The sequence below is a fragment of the Panthera tigris genome, chromosome B1 (genome assembly GCF_018350195.1).
Source record: "Panthera tigris isolate Pti1 chromosome B1, P.tigris_Pti1_mat1.1, whole genome shotgun sequence".
Classification (NCBI taxonomy): Eukaryota; Metazoa; Chordata; class Mammalia; order Carnivora; family Felidae; genus Panthera; species Panthera tigris.
In genome coordinates, this window is record NC_056663.1 from 21,483,281 (window position 1) to 21,500,100 (window position 16,820).

Below are 16,820 nucleotides of genomic sequence, written 5' to 3' on the forward strand. Positions count from 1 at the left end.
GAGAAAAATCATAGACTGTAAACTCCTTTCTTTAGTTTTGCAGGAAGTTTCCTTCATTCCTGTTGAACTAGAAGTGAGGGACAGATAAAGGCATATTTAGTTGTGAAGAAGTGATAAATGAGCAAATTTACTTCTGATAGATCATTTCCTCTGTGAAAAATGGAGGTCATTCACTTGAGACAGGGCAAAGTGAGGTGTGCTGTAGGTAGAGAGAAACACATTTTCAAGTCGCTGTTGTGGCATTAAAAACTGAGGTGTTGGGGACATGTAAAAAACTGTTAAACATGTCTCCTTGTGCACAGGTTTCCGTTTCTCAAGAGTTTATACCTAAATAGAATTTCTGAGTTATTAGACATGTGAATCTCCAATTTACTATATAATGTTAACCTATTTTCCAAAGATTTGTATTCCTACCAAGAGAGTATGAGAATTTTTGTTGCCAAAAGTTATTGTCAGTGTTTTTAATTTTATCAGTCTAATTAATAAGAAATGGTACTTCAGGGGCTACCTTGTTTTAACTACTTTCAATATAATATTATTATTTTTGATGTAGGATGCAATGTTTAAGAATTACCTCATTTTTTTACCAATTTTTTTTTGGTCAAATCTTTACTTAAATTCTAGTTAACAGACAGTGCAATATTGGTTTCAGAATTCAGTGATTCATGACCTACATACAACACCCATTGCTCATCAAAACAAGTGCCTCTTCAGTACCCATCACCCATCTAGCCCATCTCCCCACCCACCTCCCTCCATCAACCCTCAGTTTGTTCTCTACCATTAAGAGTCTCTTGTGGTTTCCCTCTCTTCTCTCTGCCCCCCTTCTCATATGCTCTGTTTTGTTTTTTAAATTCCACATGAGTGAAATCATATGGTATTTGTCTTTCTGTGACTTATTTCGCTTAGCATAACACACTCTAGTTCCATCCATGTCATGGCAAAACTCAAGATTTCATTCTTTTTTAAATTTTTTTTTAATGTTTATTTATTTTTGAGACAGAGAGATATGGTATAGGTAGGGGTGGGACAGAGACAGAGGTAACAGAATCCGAAGCAGGCTCCAGGCTCCAAGCTGTCAGCAAAGGGCCTGACACTGGCCTCAAACTCACAGACTGTGAGATCATGACCTGAGCTGAAGTCAGACGCTTAATCGACTGAGCCACCCAGGCACCCCCTTTAATGTTTATTTTTGAGAGAGAGAGAGAGAGAGAGAGTGCAAGTGGGGGAATGGCAGAGAGAGAGGGAGACACAGAATCCAAAGTAGGCTCCAGGCTCCAAGCTGTGAGTTCGAGCTGCACATCGGGCTCTGTGCTGACAAAGTCCAAGATCATGATCTGACCCTGAAGTTGGGCGCTTAACTGACTGAGCCACCCAGGCAACCCAGGATTTCATTCTTTTTAATGGCTGAGTAATATTCATTGTATATATACACCACATCTCGTTTATCCATTCATCATTAGTCGACGGACATTTGGTATTTGGGTCTCTCCATAGTCTGGGTATTGTTGATAATGCTGCTACAAACACCAGGGTGTGTGTATCCCTTCGAATCTGTATTTTTGTATCCTTTGGGTACATACCTAATAATGCAATTGCTGGATTATAGAGTAGTTCTATTTATTTATTTATTCACTATTCCTTCTTGAATTTCACCCTTTATTTTATGTTAATTTCTTCCTCATATCCACTCTTTAATAGGTCTTTCAAAGATGATCCGAAACTGGTAAACTGTTTCAATCCTTAAAAATGAATTTATTTTATACTCATTCCTAAGTGACAATTTAGTTAGGTATAGAAACCTAAGATGGCAGTTACTTTCTCTCAGCATTTTGAAGACATATTATACTGTCTTCGGGCTTCTATCCATTGCCACAAATTAGCCTTCCTTCAATCAGGCCAACTACTATCCCTAGTATAAACCTGTCCTGCTTCTCTTTATCTTTGATTTTACAGTTTTCCTACATTCTGACTAAATACAGATGTATCTTTGTTTATGCTTTCTAAATCTGGGAATTAACATCTTTGTTCTTTTCTGAGAACTGTTTAACTATTTCTCTTAGGACACTGCTTCTCTCTCTCAGTCTGTAACCCCTTAAGAGACAAATTTTAGACCCAGTTTATTTTTCATGTCTCTCAAATTTTCCTATTTACCAATTCTTTAAAAGTGTGTTATATTCTGTGTAGTTTCTTCAAAATTATCTTCCAGATTACTAATTGCCTCTTCAATTATGTCCTATATGCTGCCTTACCTACCTAACCTTCAATGTCTATATTTCACATTTCTAGAAATTCTATTTGATTCTTTATTGTAATCTACCTATTATTTTTCATACTGAGTTTTCACTATCTTTAATCATTCTCAAATACTTAAATTACAGATTCAACCAAATTATCCTATTCTTTGTTAGGAATCCATTCAGTTTAACTTTTTTTTTTTAATAAAACTTCATATATTTTGTACCTTTGGATTATGAGTTTATCCTCTTCCAGACCTTCTCTGTAGGAATTACATATAGTTAATGTTCAAGGTATTTCCCTTCAAAAAAGTTTTGTATTTCTTTCTGTCAGCGACATCAGCTTTTTTTCTGTTTGGGTAACGTAAGTTCTAACTCTGAACCCATATGAGGTAGTAAGGGACCATGTTTATACATTCTCAGATTTTTTTTCCCATGTGGAGTTCAGGCAGACATCTACAGGTCTCCTTGTCATCAAAATGAGAGGAATGATATTTTTCTAGTCCATTCTTCTGATGAGGGCTCTAGGTGTCTCAGCTTCAACTTTTCAAGGTCTTGTTTCTATCCTTAAGTCGGCATTAAAATCCAAGTCCCTATAATTCTATGAATAATAACCCATCGCTCGCCCACGTAAGCCACAGCTCATGCTGTTCTAGTTAGTTTCCTCCTTATTTCTGCCCCTGGCAATTTCCCTTAATTTCCTGAGTACAGTAAGGTATTTAAAAGAATGCCTGAAATATTTTTATGACAGATTTATAGTATGCTGTATTACAAGAACCAGAAGTCTAAACCATTTATTTTATTAAATGGGCATTTCATTATTTATGAGCATTTTCATTTCATTTAGAAGTCAGTTTCAAAAAAAAAAGTCATTTTCCTAATACAATATACTTCACACCTAAGAAAGACTGATAGATACCTATTACTCATTCTCTTTTTTCCCTACAAAGAGAACTCTGATCTTTAGCTAGGCACAATAGCACATAAAATAAAGGTAACATTCATCAGGCTTTGTTGCAGTTACATAAGCTAAAAAAAATGACTATTTTGACTATATTCTGGCCAATAAAATGTAAATAAAAGTGCTTTTTTGAGACTTGTGAAAGGCAATTAAAAGGTGCTGACCCTGCTATACAGGGGGTCAAGGTAAGTAAAGGCAAAGTCATTATCTTGACTCATTTCTCTTGATCCCAAGCCATCTGCTCTTTACTGTACCTTGTTTTCTCTTATTTCAGCCTATGTTATTTCCATATCTCTTTAATCCCTGAGTTTAAAGCTGTTGGAAAGGGCACTCAGAAGTAGCAATGAGTAAGCAGATCATTGTGGAGGGAGGAAGTGAGGGAAAAGAAAGGGAGGAAGCTCTATATCGTCCCAAGCTAGACAATTACATGAGGATCACAATCGCTTTTGGATTAGGATGTGGTGCTATGAGTGAACCAGCAGGATACCACAGTGCCCTCCTTCACCAATTTTTCTAGGTTAGGTACCTCTGACCCCTCTGTCTCACCATACCTTGAGTCCTAGTACTAGTACCACAGGAATTAAACTAACTCCCTAGGGACCACTCTGCGCTCCTATAATTAAGAAGGCACAGCTGCAGATACTTGAATTTTACAGTACATTTAAGAATGCAGCTTTCTAAAAAAAAAAAAAAAAAGCCACTATCTTTGTAGATTCTAAGAGAACTTCCTTAATAAAACACACCACCAAAAATACGAAAGAGACCCATTTTAAGAACTTCTCTATCAGCCTAAAATCAAATAATACACTCCTGGGTACCTGAGTAACTTCTGCTCTTATTTATCTGACATTCAGATAATCCCTCTCTGGTTCACTTCTTCATAACCTTCCAATTTTCAATTTTCACCATTCTACTAAAGATCAGTGTGCAACCCAATCTCTGGCTTAAGCCATGTTCTGAATTCTGCTGGGCGAGGGATGCGGGTAAAACACCAAAGGCACAAAGTGCTACTCTCCTAGAATTTGCCAGCAAATGGCAGGAACCTTGATAAGTTTGCCCGCTTGCCTGCAGTTTTATAAAAATTTGACAATAACTACTATAATAATTCAGGATAAATTCTACGTTTTAAATATTTGGTGATATATATGTATTACTTTTTGATAATTAAATATTTACTTCATAATAACATCCAGTATTTGTATTTCTAATAAAACTTAGAATATCAGATCAAAGTACGAATTAGAGATTTTAATCTTACTCCCCAAATAGGATGTATTCACTTTGATTAAGTCTGTGTTATAAAATACTTGAATCAAAACTCTTATCTGGCTTTCATGAGGATCACGTAATCACCAGGGCTGGCAGATCAGAGGAGAACATATGTGACAGTACATGTGCACAGCACTGAACCGGTACAGTCACTAGGACTGTATTCTTTACGAGGAGGACATAAAATCCTAATGTGACCCATTTATTTGGATATTTGGATAGGAATCAGTATGGAGAAAGCCATGTGACAAAGAAAGTTTGAGTCACACTGATCTCCTTTCACCACAAACCCTGGTCCAAAAGCCGCCTACCACTGCCCTTAGGGCTCCATCATTAAGGTTGACATAGTAATAGCTTCAAAACCTTTCTTAATCTCTCGGGGACGAAAAATGAATGTTGTTTGTATATAGAGAGAGAATCATAAGTCTCATCCCATCTTTAGAGTAGTAAAGTTTTAGAATAAAATTACAGTTGACCCTTGAACAACGCAGGACTTAGGGGCGCCAAACCCTGTGCAGTTGAAAATCCATGTGTAACTTTTGATTCTCCCCAAACTTAACTACCAATAGCCTCCTGTTAACAGGAAGCCCTACCTATAACATGAAAAGTCGACTAACAAATATTTTGTGTTATATTATATGCTGTATTCTTATGATAAAATAAAGTAAGCTAGAGAAAAGATAATGTTTTAAGAAAATCATAAGGAAAATACATTTATGGTACTGTATTTACGGGGGAAAAAACCTGCATATAAGTGGACCTGTACAATACAAACCCCTGTTGTTCAAGGGTCAGCTGTAGTTGGAAGAAGTTTAGATGATCCTATTTGAATATAACTCATTTTAACAGGCTGGAGCTAGCTTAAACTGGACCTTAAACCCATGGGAACCTTTCTGACCTGATGTGAAGCTGGTTAGGAAAATTCATTTTGAATTGTTCCAAGCCGTTTGAATAATCCCTTATATCCCTTCCAGAGAAAGGGATAATCTAAATATCTCAACTACAGAATATTTACATTATCAATTTGATAGATATCATCCTTATCAAAGAGCAGAAAAAATGGAATCATTTGAAATTCTTTTATACACACTTGCTATATTCTAAATTCTGGAGATGGAGTTGAGTATTAAAATGAGTAAAATGTAATTTAGTGAATGGGGAATAAAGCAGAAAACATGAATTCTACTTTCCCAATTTGGAAAAATAATTCTTCAATGAACACTTACTATGATAATCAAGTAATGATACAGCACTGAATTTCCACATTTTACTTAGCTTACATAATCTATCAATATGTCAGAGAATAAAGAGGTAAAGGGTTACTCAAAGAGGAAGATAAAAAGCATATCTAGAAAATCCTGTTTAGTACACAAATGACTAAGTGTTTTTTTTAACGCTAGATAATATCACAAATAAAACTTGTTTGATTTTTTTAAACACATTTTTCTTCAACACAAGAGTGTTTACACTAAACAAAGCAAAGTTACTCAAATTCTCAGTGTTTGCTACAACAATTACAGGAGATCAGTGAGAATTAATAATCTCCGGTTTAAACTTGCCCATCAAGTTTAAACAGAAGAATAAAATCTCTACTGTATTATAAGTTTGCTGCATTTCCTATGTGAGTTAAATATTACATCATGGGTAAAAAAAGTACTAATTAGATCATACTACTAAGGTTTATATATCTTAAAAAGTGGAATAACATAAAGAAGAATTAAAACAGCAAAAGCTGTGTCATGTAAAAATATTCATTGAAAAACTACATTTCATGAGCAAGTTAAAAACTCATTTTGCCATTTAAAAACTCATATTTAACCTTGCAAATAGAAAACATGAGGAAATTAAAAGATTTCATGGTTTTCTAGTTGGTTTCTTGTTTGTTTGTTTGTTTTTTTAATGGCCATTTCAATATGCCACTCTCCCCCAAATCTCTATCATGGTTTCTCTACAAATTTCTATTATCTTGCTCTCAGAAGATGACATCATCTTCTATTTCAGAGCAAACAGAAGCCATCAGGCAAGAACTCCTTCAGGTAGTTGCCAGTGAACATGTATAATCTCTGCGTCTTCCCATCCCTTCCTCCTACACACTGGAAATGGCATTGTTCCTATTATCTAAGATTACATTTTTTCTTTTGGGCTTTAACTTTCATTTCTCATCTGTACCTTGGTCCCTGGCAAATCAATTATCCCCTCTTCTTCCTTGGGGTTTAGTGTTCCTCTTCTTTCCTTCAGCTTTTAAACATATTTAAGGATCTTTCATCCAAAAGCAAAAAAATCAATTCCACGTTTCTTAATCTACTACTGTCTCTCCTTCCTCCCCTTCAAGGCCAAATTTATAAAAGGATTGCCAACACATACCTTATCTTGCCCACATCCTCTTTTCTTTAACTTTATCTCAACTTCTCCAACTATCATCTGATTTTCACCTCTAAGACCTCACCAAGATCACCCATGATCGCATTGCTGAATCCAGTGAACACTTTCACTTTCTCGTCTATGCCGACCTCCTCTGGCTGAGCTCACTGAAACTGACTAGAGCACTTATCTGAAGTACTATCTTTTGTTGGCTTCCACGACTCTCCTGGCTTTACCTGTCTAGACCTTACTTCTCGGCTTTTTGCATAGTTCTATTTACTGACAGTCTTTTAAATCACTGATGCTCACCAGGACTCTTTCCTTACGTGCTTTTCTCTTCATGTTCTACATATTCTGAACAATGTCATCCATTCTTATGACTTTCAACACTTGATGATTTCCAAATCTATTGCTATAGTACAGATTTCTTCCCTGAGCTTCTGACCTATGTGTATCCAACTGGAGATTTCTCTTCCGCTGTCCAAAAGACACCTTGATCCACTGTACAAATTAAAAACATAATCCTTGCACACTCCCCCCAACTTTTTCCTCCTGAGGACCCGGTCTCTGTGAACTTGCTGCACAGTCCACCTAGAGCCCAAGACAAACACGTGAGTATCACCCCAGACTCTTCCAACTCTCTCATCCCTAAAATCCAATCCTGTTGATCCTACCTCCTTAATCTCTCTCCAATGTGGCAAATTCTCATTGCTTCATTGCTATTCTTCTACTAAAGTCATAACCATTTATTGTCTAAAGAAATATTACGGATAAAAACTGTCCAACACGCATTTTTTTTAAATTAAAGAATATAGAGAATCATACCCTCTGACATTCTCATCAGAGAAGCAACAGCATCTTACCTGGCCTCCTCCTTTTTAGCATTCCATCCCTCCCTCTAATTCCCCATCCAGTCAAGTAATAGTCCAAAAAAGCAAATTTGATTATATCATCCTCATGCCTCATGCTAAAAATCCGTCAGTGTATCCTTATGCCTCTTTCTTTTTTAATGTTTATTTATTTATTTTTGAGAGAGGGTGAGCGCAGGGGAGAGGCAGAGAGAGAGGGAAACAGAATCCCAAGAAGGCTCCGTGCTGGCCAGCACAGAGCCCCATGTGGGGCTCGAACTCACGACCTTGGAGATCATGACCTGAGCCAAAATCAAGAGTAAGCAACCATCTCAAAATAAGATAAACAAAGTATTTAATACTGAAAGACTAAGGACTCGAAAGAGAATAAATCTTCTGGCTTTTCATAGGCTTAGAGCGAGAGAAGGAAACAAAAATGTATGTACTCTGCATTTACTACTTCATGAAACTGAAATTAGTTATTAATTCACATCTACTACAAATGCTATGACTCCGTGTCCAATCATTAATCCTCACAGATAACACAATGAGGTAATACATCCATTATTTTATCTTGCACTAATTTTCTTATCTCTAAAGTCAAATGCAAATTTGCATGGATGAGATGATTTTGTAAAAGCAAGCTTTTTAAAGAACTGTAATCATAAGATATTATAACTTATTTCGGGATTTAGAATTCAGTCATTCAGTTATTAAATAAGAATTTATTAAAACCTTATGACCTACAAAGCTTATATCCTGTATGGAGAATGAATGAAACCTCCCTCAATGGCACTTCAAAAATTTAGGACTAATATAATTGTTTTAATAATCTCAAGTGTCTTTAATCATTAGGTAGAAAATGGCATCCATTTTTCAAAAATTATTAAAGATAAATTATTTATTCAATCAATGAGAGGGAAGCTACATTTTACTTAGTACTCATAAACAGTCCAGTCTCAAATTACATAAACAGAATTACATGTGAGAATATTAGAATCATTTAGGAAGTCACGTTAAACCCAAATACTATTTACCTGAATTCCAATTCAAAATAGAATTAAATGTTTTTCTTTTTTTTTTTTTTAAGGGGAGATTATATAGATCAAAGGAAAATACCTGTATACACCTTCATTCAAACTGACCGCTGTGCATTATTTGACAATTTCCAAGTCTTAGAAGAGAATTAGAGATGAGATTTTTTTTTAAATTTAAGTGGAAAGTCATGACAGTTTCAATTCCTAATTCCCAGCGTGAATCTGAATAAAAAGATACCTATAAAATGTTGTAACTATCTTTCATTGCAACCCAGACAAAAGAGGCACATGGTTTTATAACTCTTAGTTTGATGTAACCAGAAAGAGGATATATTTTTTTTCAAATTCATCCAAATTTTATTCTGTGATTTACTTAGAAAAAAGATATATACATACACCCAAATCATAGTATGTGAATCTGTAACACAGGCCACTAGAAGGAATGAGGGTAGAATTTGGTGGATTTGTCACAGAGTGACCAAAGAGGGGATCAGGCACTTAATTTAGCCTTCTTTACAACAATGTTCTTCTACACAGAATTAGCCTATCTTCAGTTTTACATCTTTGTGGCTTCTCTCAGTCTATAAAAAGTTGGGAATCTTCTACATTTATACATCTAGCAAATTCTTCAATATTCTGGGAAAGAATAAGCATAACCTCATGTCTCAAAATGCGTTACCTTAAAAAGAAGTTGGGAAAGATATACAGTGAAATAAATTAAAAATGCATGATTATTGGCAATTATTATAGAACTCTACCAAAGAGATACAAATATTGTTGTCTTCTCCATTTGAGAGTAAAACTAAATTAAGTTGCTTAAAACTTTTTAAGAGATGCAAGTCAAAAATAGATGTGTTCTGTACAATAAGTAAAATATGGATGAAAGTGTATTAAGCAATCTAAATTTTTTTACTCTGGACCTTAAACAAAAAGGCAGTTCTAGAACAAAATTTTTTCCCCTAATAAAAAATAATGCTTTTGTAAGGTTCTAAGCAGAATCTTGTCAACATCTTTTTATGATATTAATAAAGGCCATGTCTACTGAGAAATTTTGGCAGGCCAAACTTGCACAATTAAAATAAATAGTGTCATGTGATTGGTCTCCCAAAGCCTGGAATTTTGACCTTGACTAAAGTCTTCCCAATTCTAATGTTATAAATAACCAGCATTTAGTGGAACAAAATACTAAAACTATTAGTTCTCACAGAATGTGGTTGTGCTTTTCAGTGTGTGTGTCCCATGTAAATGTTTAGCATGGGCTTATTCACTTGACAAATATTTATTGTGTGTCTACCAGGGTTAGGCCCCGTACCAAGCAATGAAGATATAAAGGTGACCAAGACCAACACAATGCCTCTTAAAGGGCTAAAAAAAGCAGAGAAGACAATTAACATAGAATTGCAAAAGTCATCATCTGGGAGTGTAGGATAAGCAGGGGTATTTTAATAGAGTAAGGGAAAGCCTTCTGCAGGAAGTTGAGAGGCAATGTTTTAAAAACAAAAATCTTCAAGGTTACAGTAATAGAACTGTGGATCTGTAAGCTACTGCTGTTCATGCCTATCAGTTAAATTATACACTCTCATCACATGTACAGGTTAATTTATTGCTAGGCTTATATTTAGTGTAACATGATGAGTAAAAGAGGCTTTAAGCATCAACTTTCTTAGTACAGTTTTAAACCTCAAAAGGAATCATTTCTACTACCTCAAGAAATTCATAATAAAAGCATAATAAAAAAAAGGGGGGGAGAAAAGCATAATAAATGAAGTGGCAACACAGGTTTAAAATATTTCTGACAAAATGGCAGACAGACCTCATGAGTTTCTTTCAACCCCTTCCTCTCTTAAACACATTAATATCACAGTAAAGGAATTTTTTTTTTTTTTTAAGGTAGAAGCAGGGGCGCTCGGGTGGCTCATTCGGTGAAGCGTCCAGCTTCAGCTCAAGTCATCATCTTGTGATTCGTGAGTTCAAGCCCCATGTCAGGCTCTCTGCTGTCAGCATGGAGCTCGCTTTGGATCCTCTGTCCCCCTCTCTCTCCGCCCCTCCCCCACTGTCTCTCTCGAAAATAAATAAACATTAAAAAAAATTAAAAAAATAAAGGTAGAAGCATACATGAACTAAGCCAGAGAAAAGGAGACCAAAACGATTAAGAGAATTTATGAAAGTTTTATAAAATGGAGGAGATGCAGCAGTGATAAGTGAGTTGGACGAACAAAGGCAATACAGGAGTATCGTGGAGGAAGAGACCAAATGGAAGTAAGCTGATTCGAGTTACAGACCCCAGAAAGGGAAGGTCTTGGGAATCCAAGGAGCTGTGAAAGTAGAGGAAGTGATGGGGCTGCAAACAGAGCATTAGATAACGACAGGTAAGAACATCATTGGAGACTTCTCCAACACACAGGCTCTCACATACAGGTGCGCGTGCACCTGCATCTAGACTACAGCTCCTCCAACCTTTCCTATTCTTTGAAGTAACTCAATGACACCAGAGAAAAGGACTTACAAAACACTGACATTTGGATACCACTCTATTAAAAAGTCTAGGTCACCAAATTAAAAGCCATCCTCATGTACAAATAGCTTCTGAGTACCAGTAACTCCACTACTAGGCATTTACCCAAAGAAAAAAGGTATAAGACTAAAGGTATATGCTAACTCAAAAAGATACATGACTCATATGTTTATCAGTGTTATTTACAATAGCCAAGATATGGAAACAACCTAGTGTCTACTAATAAATAAATACATAAAGAAGATGGGGCATGCACATATACATAATGGAATATTACTCAGTCATAAAAAGGAACGAGATCCTTACCATTTGTGACAACATGGTTGGACCTAGATGGTATTATGCTAAGTGAAATAAGTCCAACAGTGAAAGACAAATTGATATGATTTCATGATTATGTGGGATCTAAAAAACAAAACAAACAAATGAATAAACAGACTTTAAATACAAAGAAAAAACTGGTGGCTTCCAGAAGGGAGGTGGGTGGGAGGATAAGCAAAATAGTTAAGAGGATTAAGAGGTATAAACTTCTAGTTATAAAATAAATAAGTCATGGAGATATAAAGTACAGCATAGGGACTACAGTCAGTAAGATTGTAATAATGTATGGTGACAGATGGTGATTACATACACACATACACCCAAAAAACATAACTCAATATACCTGGCTTTAAAAACAAATCATAGCAATCTAGAAGGGTTCTGAGATTACATTAGTTTACAAATGTACTTTGCATAAATGAATCTGGAAATTACAGGTGATAAATTATAGAAGCAACTTATGCAAAGATAAGGAGAACACCAATCATTTGACTCCTCCTCAAAGAAAATAACCTGATTTCACATCCAAATTAACAGAGGCATTTACACTTAAATGTTTTAAATTGATAAAATAAAATCTATATTATATATGTACTATTTCATAGCTCCCTGCTTTCACCAAAATTTTAAGTGGACCAATTAATTGAACATCTACAGTCCAAATGTGGTAAAAATGGCTGCAGTTGATGCTATACAAATTTATCTTGTGAGTATATGTCTTTTTCTAGAAGAAGTTGTCCTTTTCTGCCATTCCAAGAGAAAAATCAACAGTGTGGAGTTCAAACAGAAGTGGGGTTTGGAAGATTGATTTTGTTCAATATAAAGGCATCAGGCCTAGAAGTCCAGCCTCAGCATTTGTGGGCCCCAGGAGAATCTCATGACCTTGTGAAGCAAGGAACACTTTCTTCTGTATGAAGAACATACAAGTATTAAAAACTATCTGCAGGATAAGGCAAAATTTAAATTCTGCACATTACTTAGTTTTGCATGTAAATGCATTTAATTGTGCTTGCTGCATACTCTATTCCTACCCAAACTCTCTTGAAATAATCAGCCAATGCTGCTGAATCCATTCTGAATAGTTCAGAGAAGAAAATATACTGACAGAAAGGAAGGTAAATTGTAAGTATATAGATCAGCAAATCGACATCATGAAACAGCATTATAGACAAGCATATTAAGTTTTATATTCAATAATTTCTATGATTACCCCAATTTTGCTTTAGACCACAGGTTGACAGCATAAACATTTTAATGCACACACACACACAAAACAAATAGTTCTGAGTAGCTCTCATATGTAGATAGGCAACAACCCCAGATATGTGAGGAAAACCTCCAAATTGAAAGTGAGGGCTTAAAAAATCAAACAAGAATAAAATCGAACCTAGAAGAAACAATACAATGCATAAAGGGTAAGAGAATTTAAAAACAAAACTATAATTAATATCCTTAATATAGATTATTAGCAGCCATAAATTTAGCAGCCAAAAAATAAAACAAAATGCTACACCACAAGAACATTAGAGAACAAAAAATAGTTTTGAATTTAAAACCAGCCTAGCTGAAATAAAACTCTCAACAGGACAGATAGGAGATAAAGTCAAAGATATTTCCCATACAAACAAGCAAGCAAACAAAAAGATTAAAAAGTCAGAATAGAAGATTAGATTAGGATCTGTTGGGAGGTGTAACTTCAAGCTAACAGAGGTTCCAGAAAAAGAAAACAGAGAAAATGGATAAGGCGAAATTGTCAAAGAAATAATACAAGAAAAGTATACAGAACTTTTAACATGAATTTCCATATTCTATTCCTCAAGTTCCAATACAATAAATGGGAAAAAAATGCCCACAGAAAGCTCATTATTGTGAAAGTTTCAAATACCAGGGGTAAAAAGAAATTATAAAAGTTTTCAGAGCAGGGAAAAAAGTCGATTACAAAAGGAGTAACAATCAAATTGTATGAATGGAGACTCGGGAAGAGTAAGACAAAAGGGCTTTGGTATTATTTTTACAGGAATTTTTACAAACACCAATTATGTCATAATAAATATACATAAGTAAATACATGAATAAAATTACAAAAACAAATTTACTGAACCCTCACTACATGCTAGTGTAATGCTCACTACAATTTTAACTAAAATGTATTAACTCATTTAACTCCCCTAATTCTATGAGGAAGACACTATTAAGCGTGGTCTTTTAAAAACTACATGATACTGGGGCGCCTGGGTGGCTCAGTTGGTTGAGCCTCCGACTTCGGCTCAGGTCATGATCTCAGTTTGTGAGTTCGAGCCCCGCATCGGGCTCTGTGCTGACAGCTCAGAGCCTGGAGCCTGCTTCGGATTCTGTGTCTCCCTCTCTCTCTGCCCGTCCCCTGCTCACACTGTCTCTCTCTGTCAAAAAAAAAAAACAAAAAACAAAAAAAAAACAAACAAAAAACTACATGATACTGTCTCTTAACTTTAAAAGGAATATTAATTTTTAAAAAGAAGAAAATACTGTTGTAATGCTCCCTACCTGCCCAATCTGTTCCCAGACCAACCATGGTTGATTAAAAATTCTGTCTTGGTCAATCAGGAGGAAGGGAGAAGAGGAGTAGGAGATGACAGTTGAGGGTATCTGCTGCTAGTATTTTAAATATTCATCGTATGAAAGTACTTTATGCTATGTATTTGTGATTTGCAATTAGAAGGTCCATACAGTAGATTCCTGGGTTTAAATGCATTAACAACTTCCACCAAAAGAACTAATGCACTTACATCATATAACCAACATATATTTGGGCAAAGAATAAAGCATCTATACCTTTCATTAAAGTTAAAAACAGAATAGCTGTCTCTTTTCTAAATTACTGTCATCTAAGCCCTTCACACTCTTAAGTCTTAAAAAGGAAATTTTCCTAGATAACTCCTAGTCATTTACATGACTATTAAACATACTGATAGGACAAAAAAAAAAAAAACAAAAAAAAAAAACCACATCATACCCCTTTACTCACTTGTCTTACTCTCATCTTTACCTTATATTATTAATGACATAATGATACTTGAACATTTCCATTTGAAGATCTTCTGTAGGAGTTAGCTTCATTCAGTTTCCTATTTGTGCTGTCCTATACTTAAAAGAATTTCTGTCTTGAGGACGGAATTGGGGGGCCGGAAGTGGAATACCCTTGGGACTACTAAACTGCTATACAATAATGCAGCCGCTCCTAAGGCCTCAGACCACTGCTTCAAAGCTCCTCCTACGGCACTGGACCTCCTGGATCATTTGCTGTTGTCCGGCCCAGCCTGACAGTTCCTATCTCTCAAATACCCAGCTCCCCACTTTCTGCCTGTTGACTTCTTGGCGGCCGTTTTCTCGTTTTATTTTGTCTTGGTTTGAGGTTTTGGTTGGCAGGTGGTACCTGCAGCCACCTTTAAGGTCCTGGCCTCGATGGCAGCATCATCTGTATCTTCCCAACAGCTGGGTGACCAACCCCTGGGCTGCCCGCCTGGCCTAGGTCTCAGTCTCACTCACAGGAGGTCCCCGTCTGCGGCCGCAGAGCTCACGCTGCCACAACCTCCGATGTCCGGTGTCACAGGGGCCCACAGTCCCCAGCGCACCGAGCATGACTGTCACACGTCCCCTCCCCGAGCTCAGGTGGAACACCTGGGGGCCCTACCCTCCAGCGTCACCTTCGGGGCAGCCCCAGAGCGCGCACGCGCTCACGCACCTACCGTTTCCTTGGCAGCCGCCACGGGGATGGGAATCAGCCCCCGGCCGCGGGGCGGGTCCTCCGGCTCTGAGGCCGAGCTCTCCGAGGGGCGCTCGAGGGCGGGTGTCCAGGCGGAGTCGGCCCTAGGGTCCCCGTACAGCTGGTAGCACACGAGGCCGACCAGACCCCCGCCGGCTGCCGCCGCGATGCTCAGCTCCCCCCAGCGCCTCCGCCGCCTCCAAGCCGCCTCAGCCACAGCCCCCTCTTCCTCCTCCCGGCAGGAGAAGGGCCGGCCAGGCGGGCCCGGGGCTATGCCCGCCGGCCGCCCCCACGCCCCTGGGAAGGGATGGTGAGGGGAGGGCGGAGGCGGGAGCCGCGGCGGCGGCCACAGGAGCCTCCGCAGTGCAGCCATTGCGGGAGCTGCCCGCACCAGAACTAGGAGCGGGCGGGAGAGGAGGGCGGGGGGGCGCCGAAACCTCGCGAGAAGTCGGTGTGCGGAGGTTCGATGCTGCCCGAGAGCGACCCCTACAAACGTGCGGCCTGGGGTACCCTGTAGGGGGCCTTCAGCTGGGGCGACCGGGGGGTCTCCGGCCGCGAGATGCCGGCGAAGGGGGCGGATCCCGCCTACTCCTCCGCCCGGCACTCGGGTCTCCACCCCGCAGTCACAAATAACTGCGCCTGCCCCCCGGCAGCACCTGACTGCGCGAGAACCCAACACCGCAGGCTACGGCCAAGTCAGCAGAACTTAAAAGAGCCCTCGTGGGCGAGGGTGTCCAGGCGTCCTTCCGCTACCTTGGCCCTTTGCCTTGGCACGCCGGGTGGGTCTTGGATCGTCGGTAGCACCCCTCGGAGAAAGTCAAGGCCCCTGACAGGTCACGAAGAATTTGCAGTTGCACCTTCAGGTGTAAAATAAAAAAGAAGCGTGGCTCAAGTCGTCAAGATGGCAGATTAAGTCAAAGGCTGTTTTGACTACACGATGACAGATTCTGGACTTTTAATGGGAGGAATGCTAACGATTTTTAGTTAGGGTTAATAGGTGTTGTTGTTGTTTTTTAAACATTACCATACCTTAATCCAACAAATCAGAAGTGTCTTGAAAAATACCCTTTTGTGAGGAGGCTGTTGGTATAAATATAAAAGAATAAGTGTGATTGTGTCATCTATTTTTGTTAATTGCTATACAAGTTGGTTTGCTACACTGGCAGTGTCACTATTGTGAGAAAGTGTATGTGACATTCTCATCACTTCCCCGCCCCTGGGCCCAATTTTGGCAGGCTGAGTAATGCTAGCTGTGGTCTCTAGACTCTGGAATGGTGCCAGGATCCCTTAAAATATTCTGGGTCTAAGGGTGTAAATGACAAAATCCAGTTGTCTCAATTGAACTGCAGTCCAAAGGGAATTAGATCAGTTGATTCAGGCAATTCTTATAAAGACTAAGGGCAAACAAAATGAGATTTTCTGACACAAAGCCTGCTATTCCCATTTCCCATGAACCCCTTGCCTATAAGTAATCCATAAGATACACCTCAGTTATATCTTGTTTTAATGCAGGCTAATGGAATTTTCTT

The 16,820-nt window shown here is 38.1% G+C and overlaps 1 protein-coding gene across 3 annotated transcripts in view; it reads right to left on the bottom strand.

The window, feature by feature from the left end:
- The window catches only part of MICU3 (mitochondrial calcium uptake family member 3), a 107,381-nt gene extending 91,555 nt beyond the window's left edge, over positions 1-15,826 (bottom strand). For all 3 annotated transcript variants that reach the window (XM_042983053.1, XM_042983052.1, XM_042983054.1), the window contains exon 1: positions 15,275-15,826. In XM_042983053.1, coding sequence (XP_042838987.1) covers positions 15,275-15,664 — 390 coding nt within the window. In that variant the 5' untranslated portion in view covers positions 15,665-15,826. The remainder of the gene's footprint in view (positions 1-15,274) is intronic.
- Between the last annotated feature and the right edge of the window lie 994 nt (positions 15,827-16,820).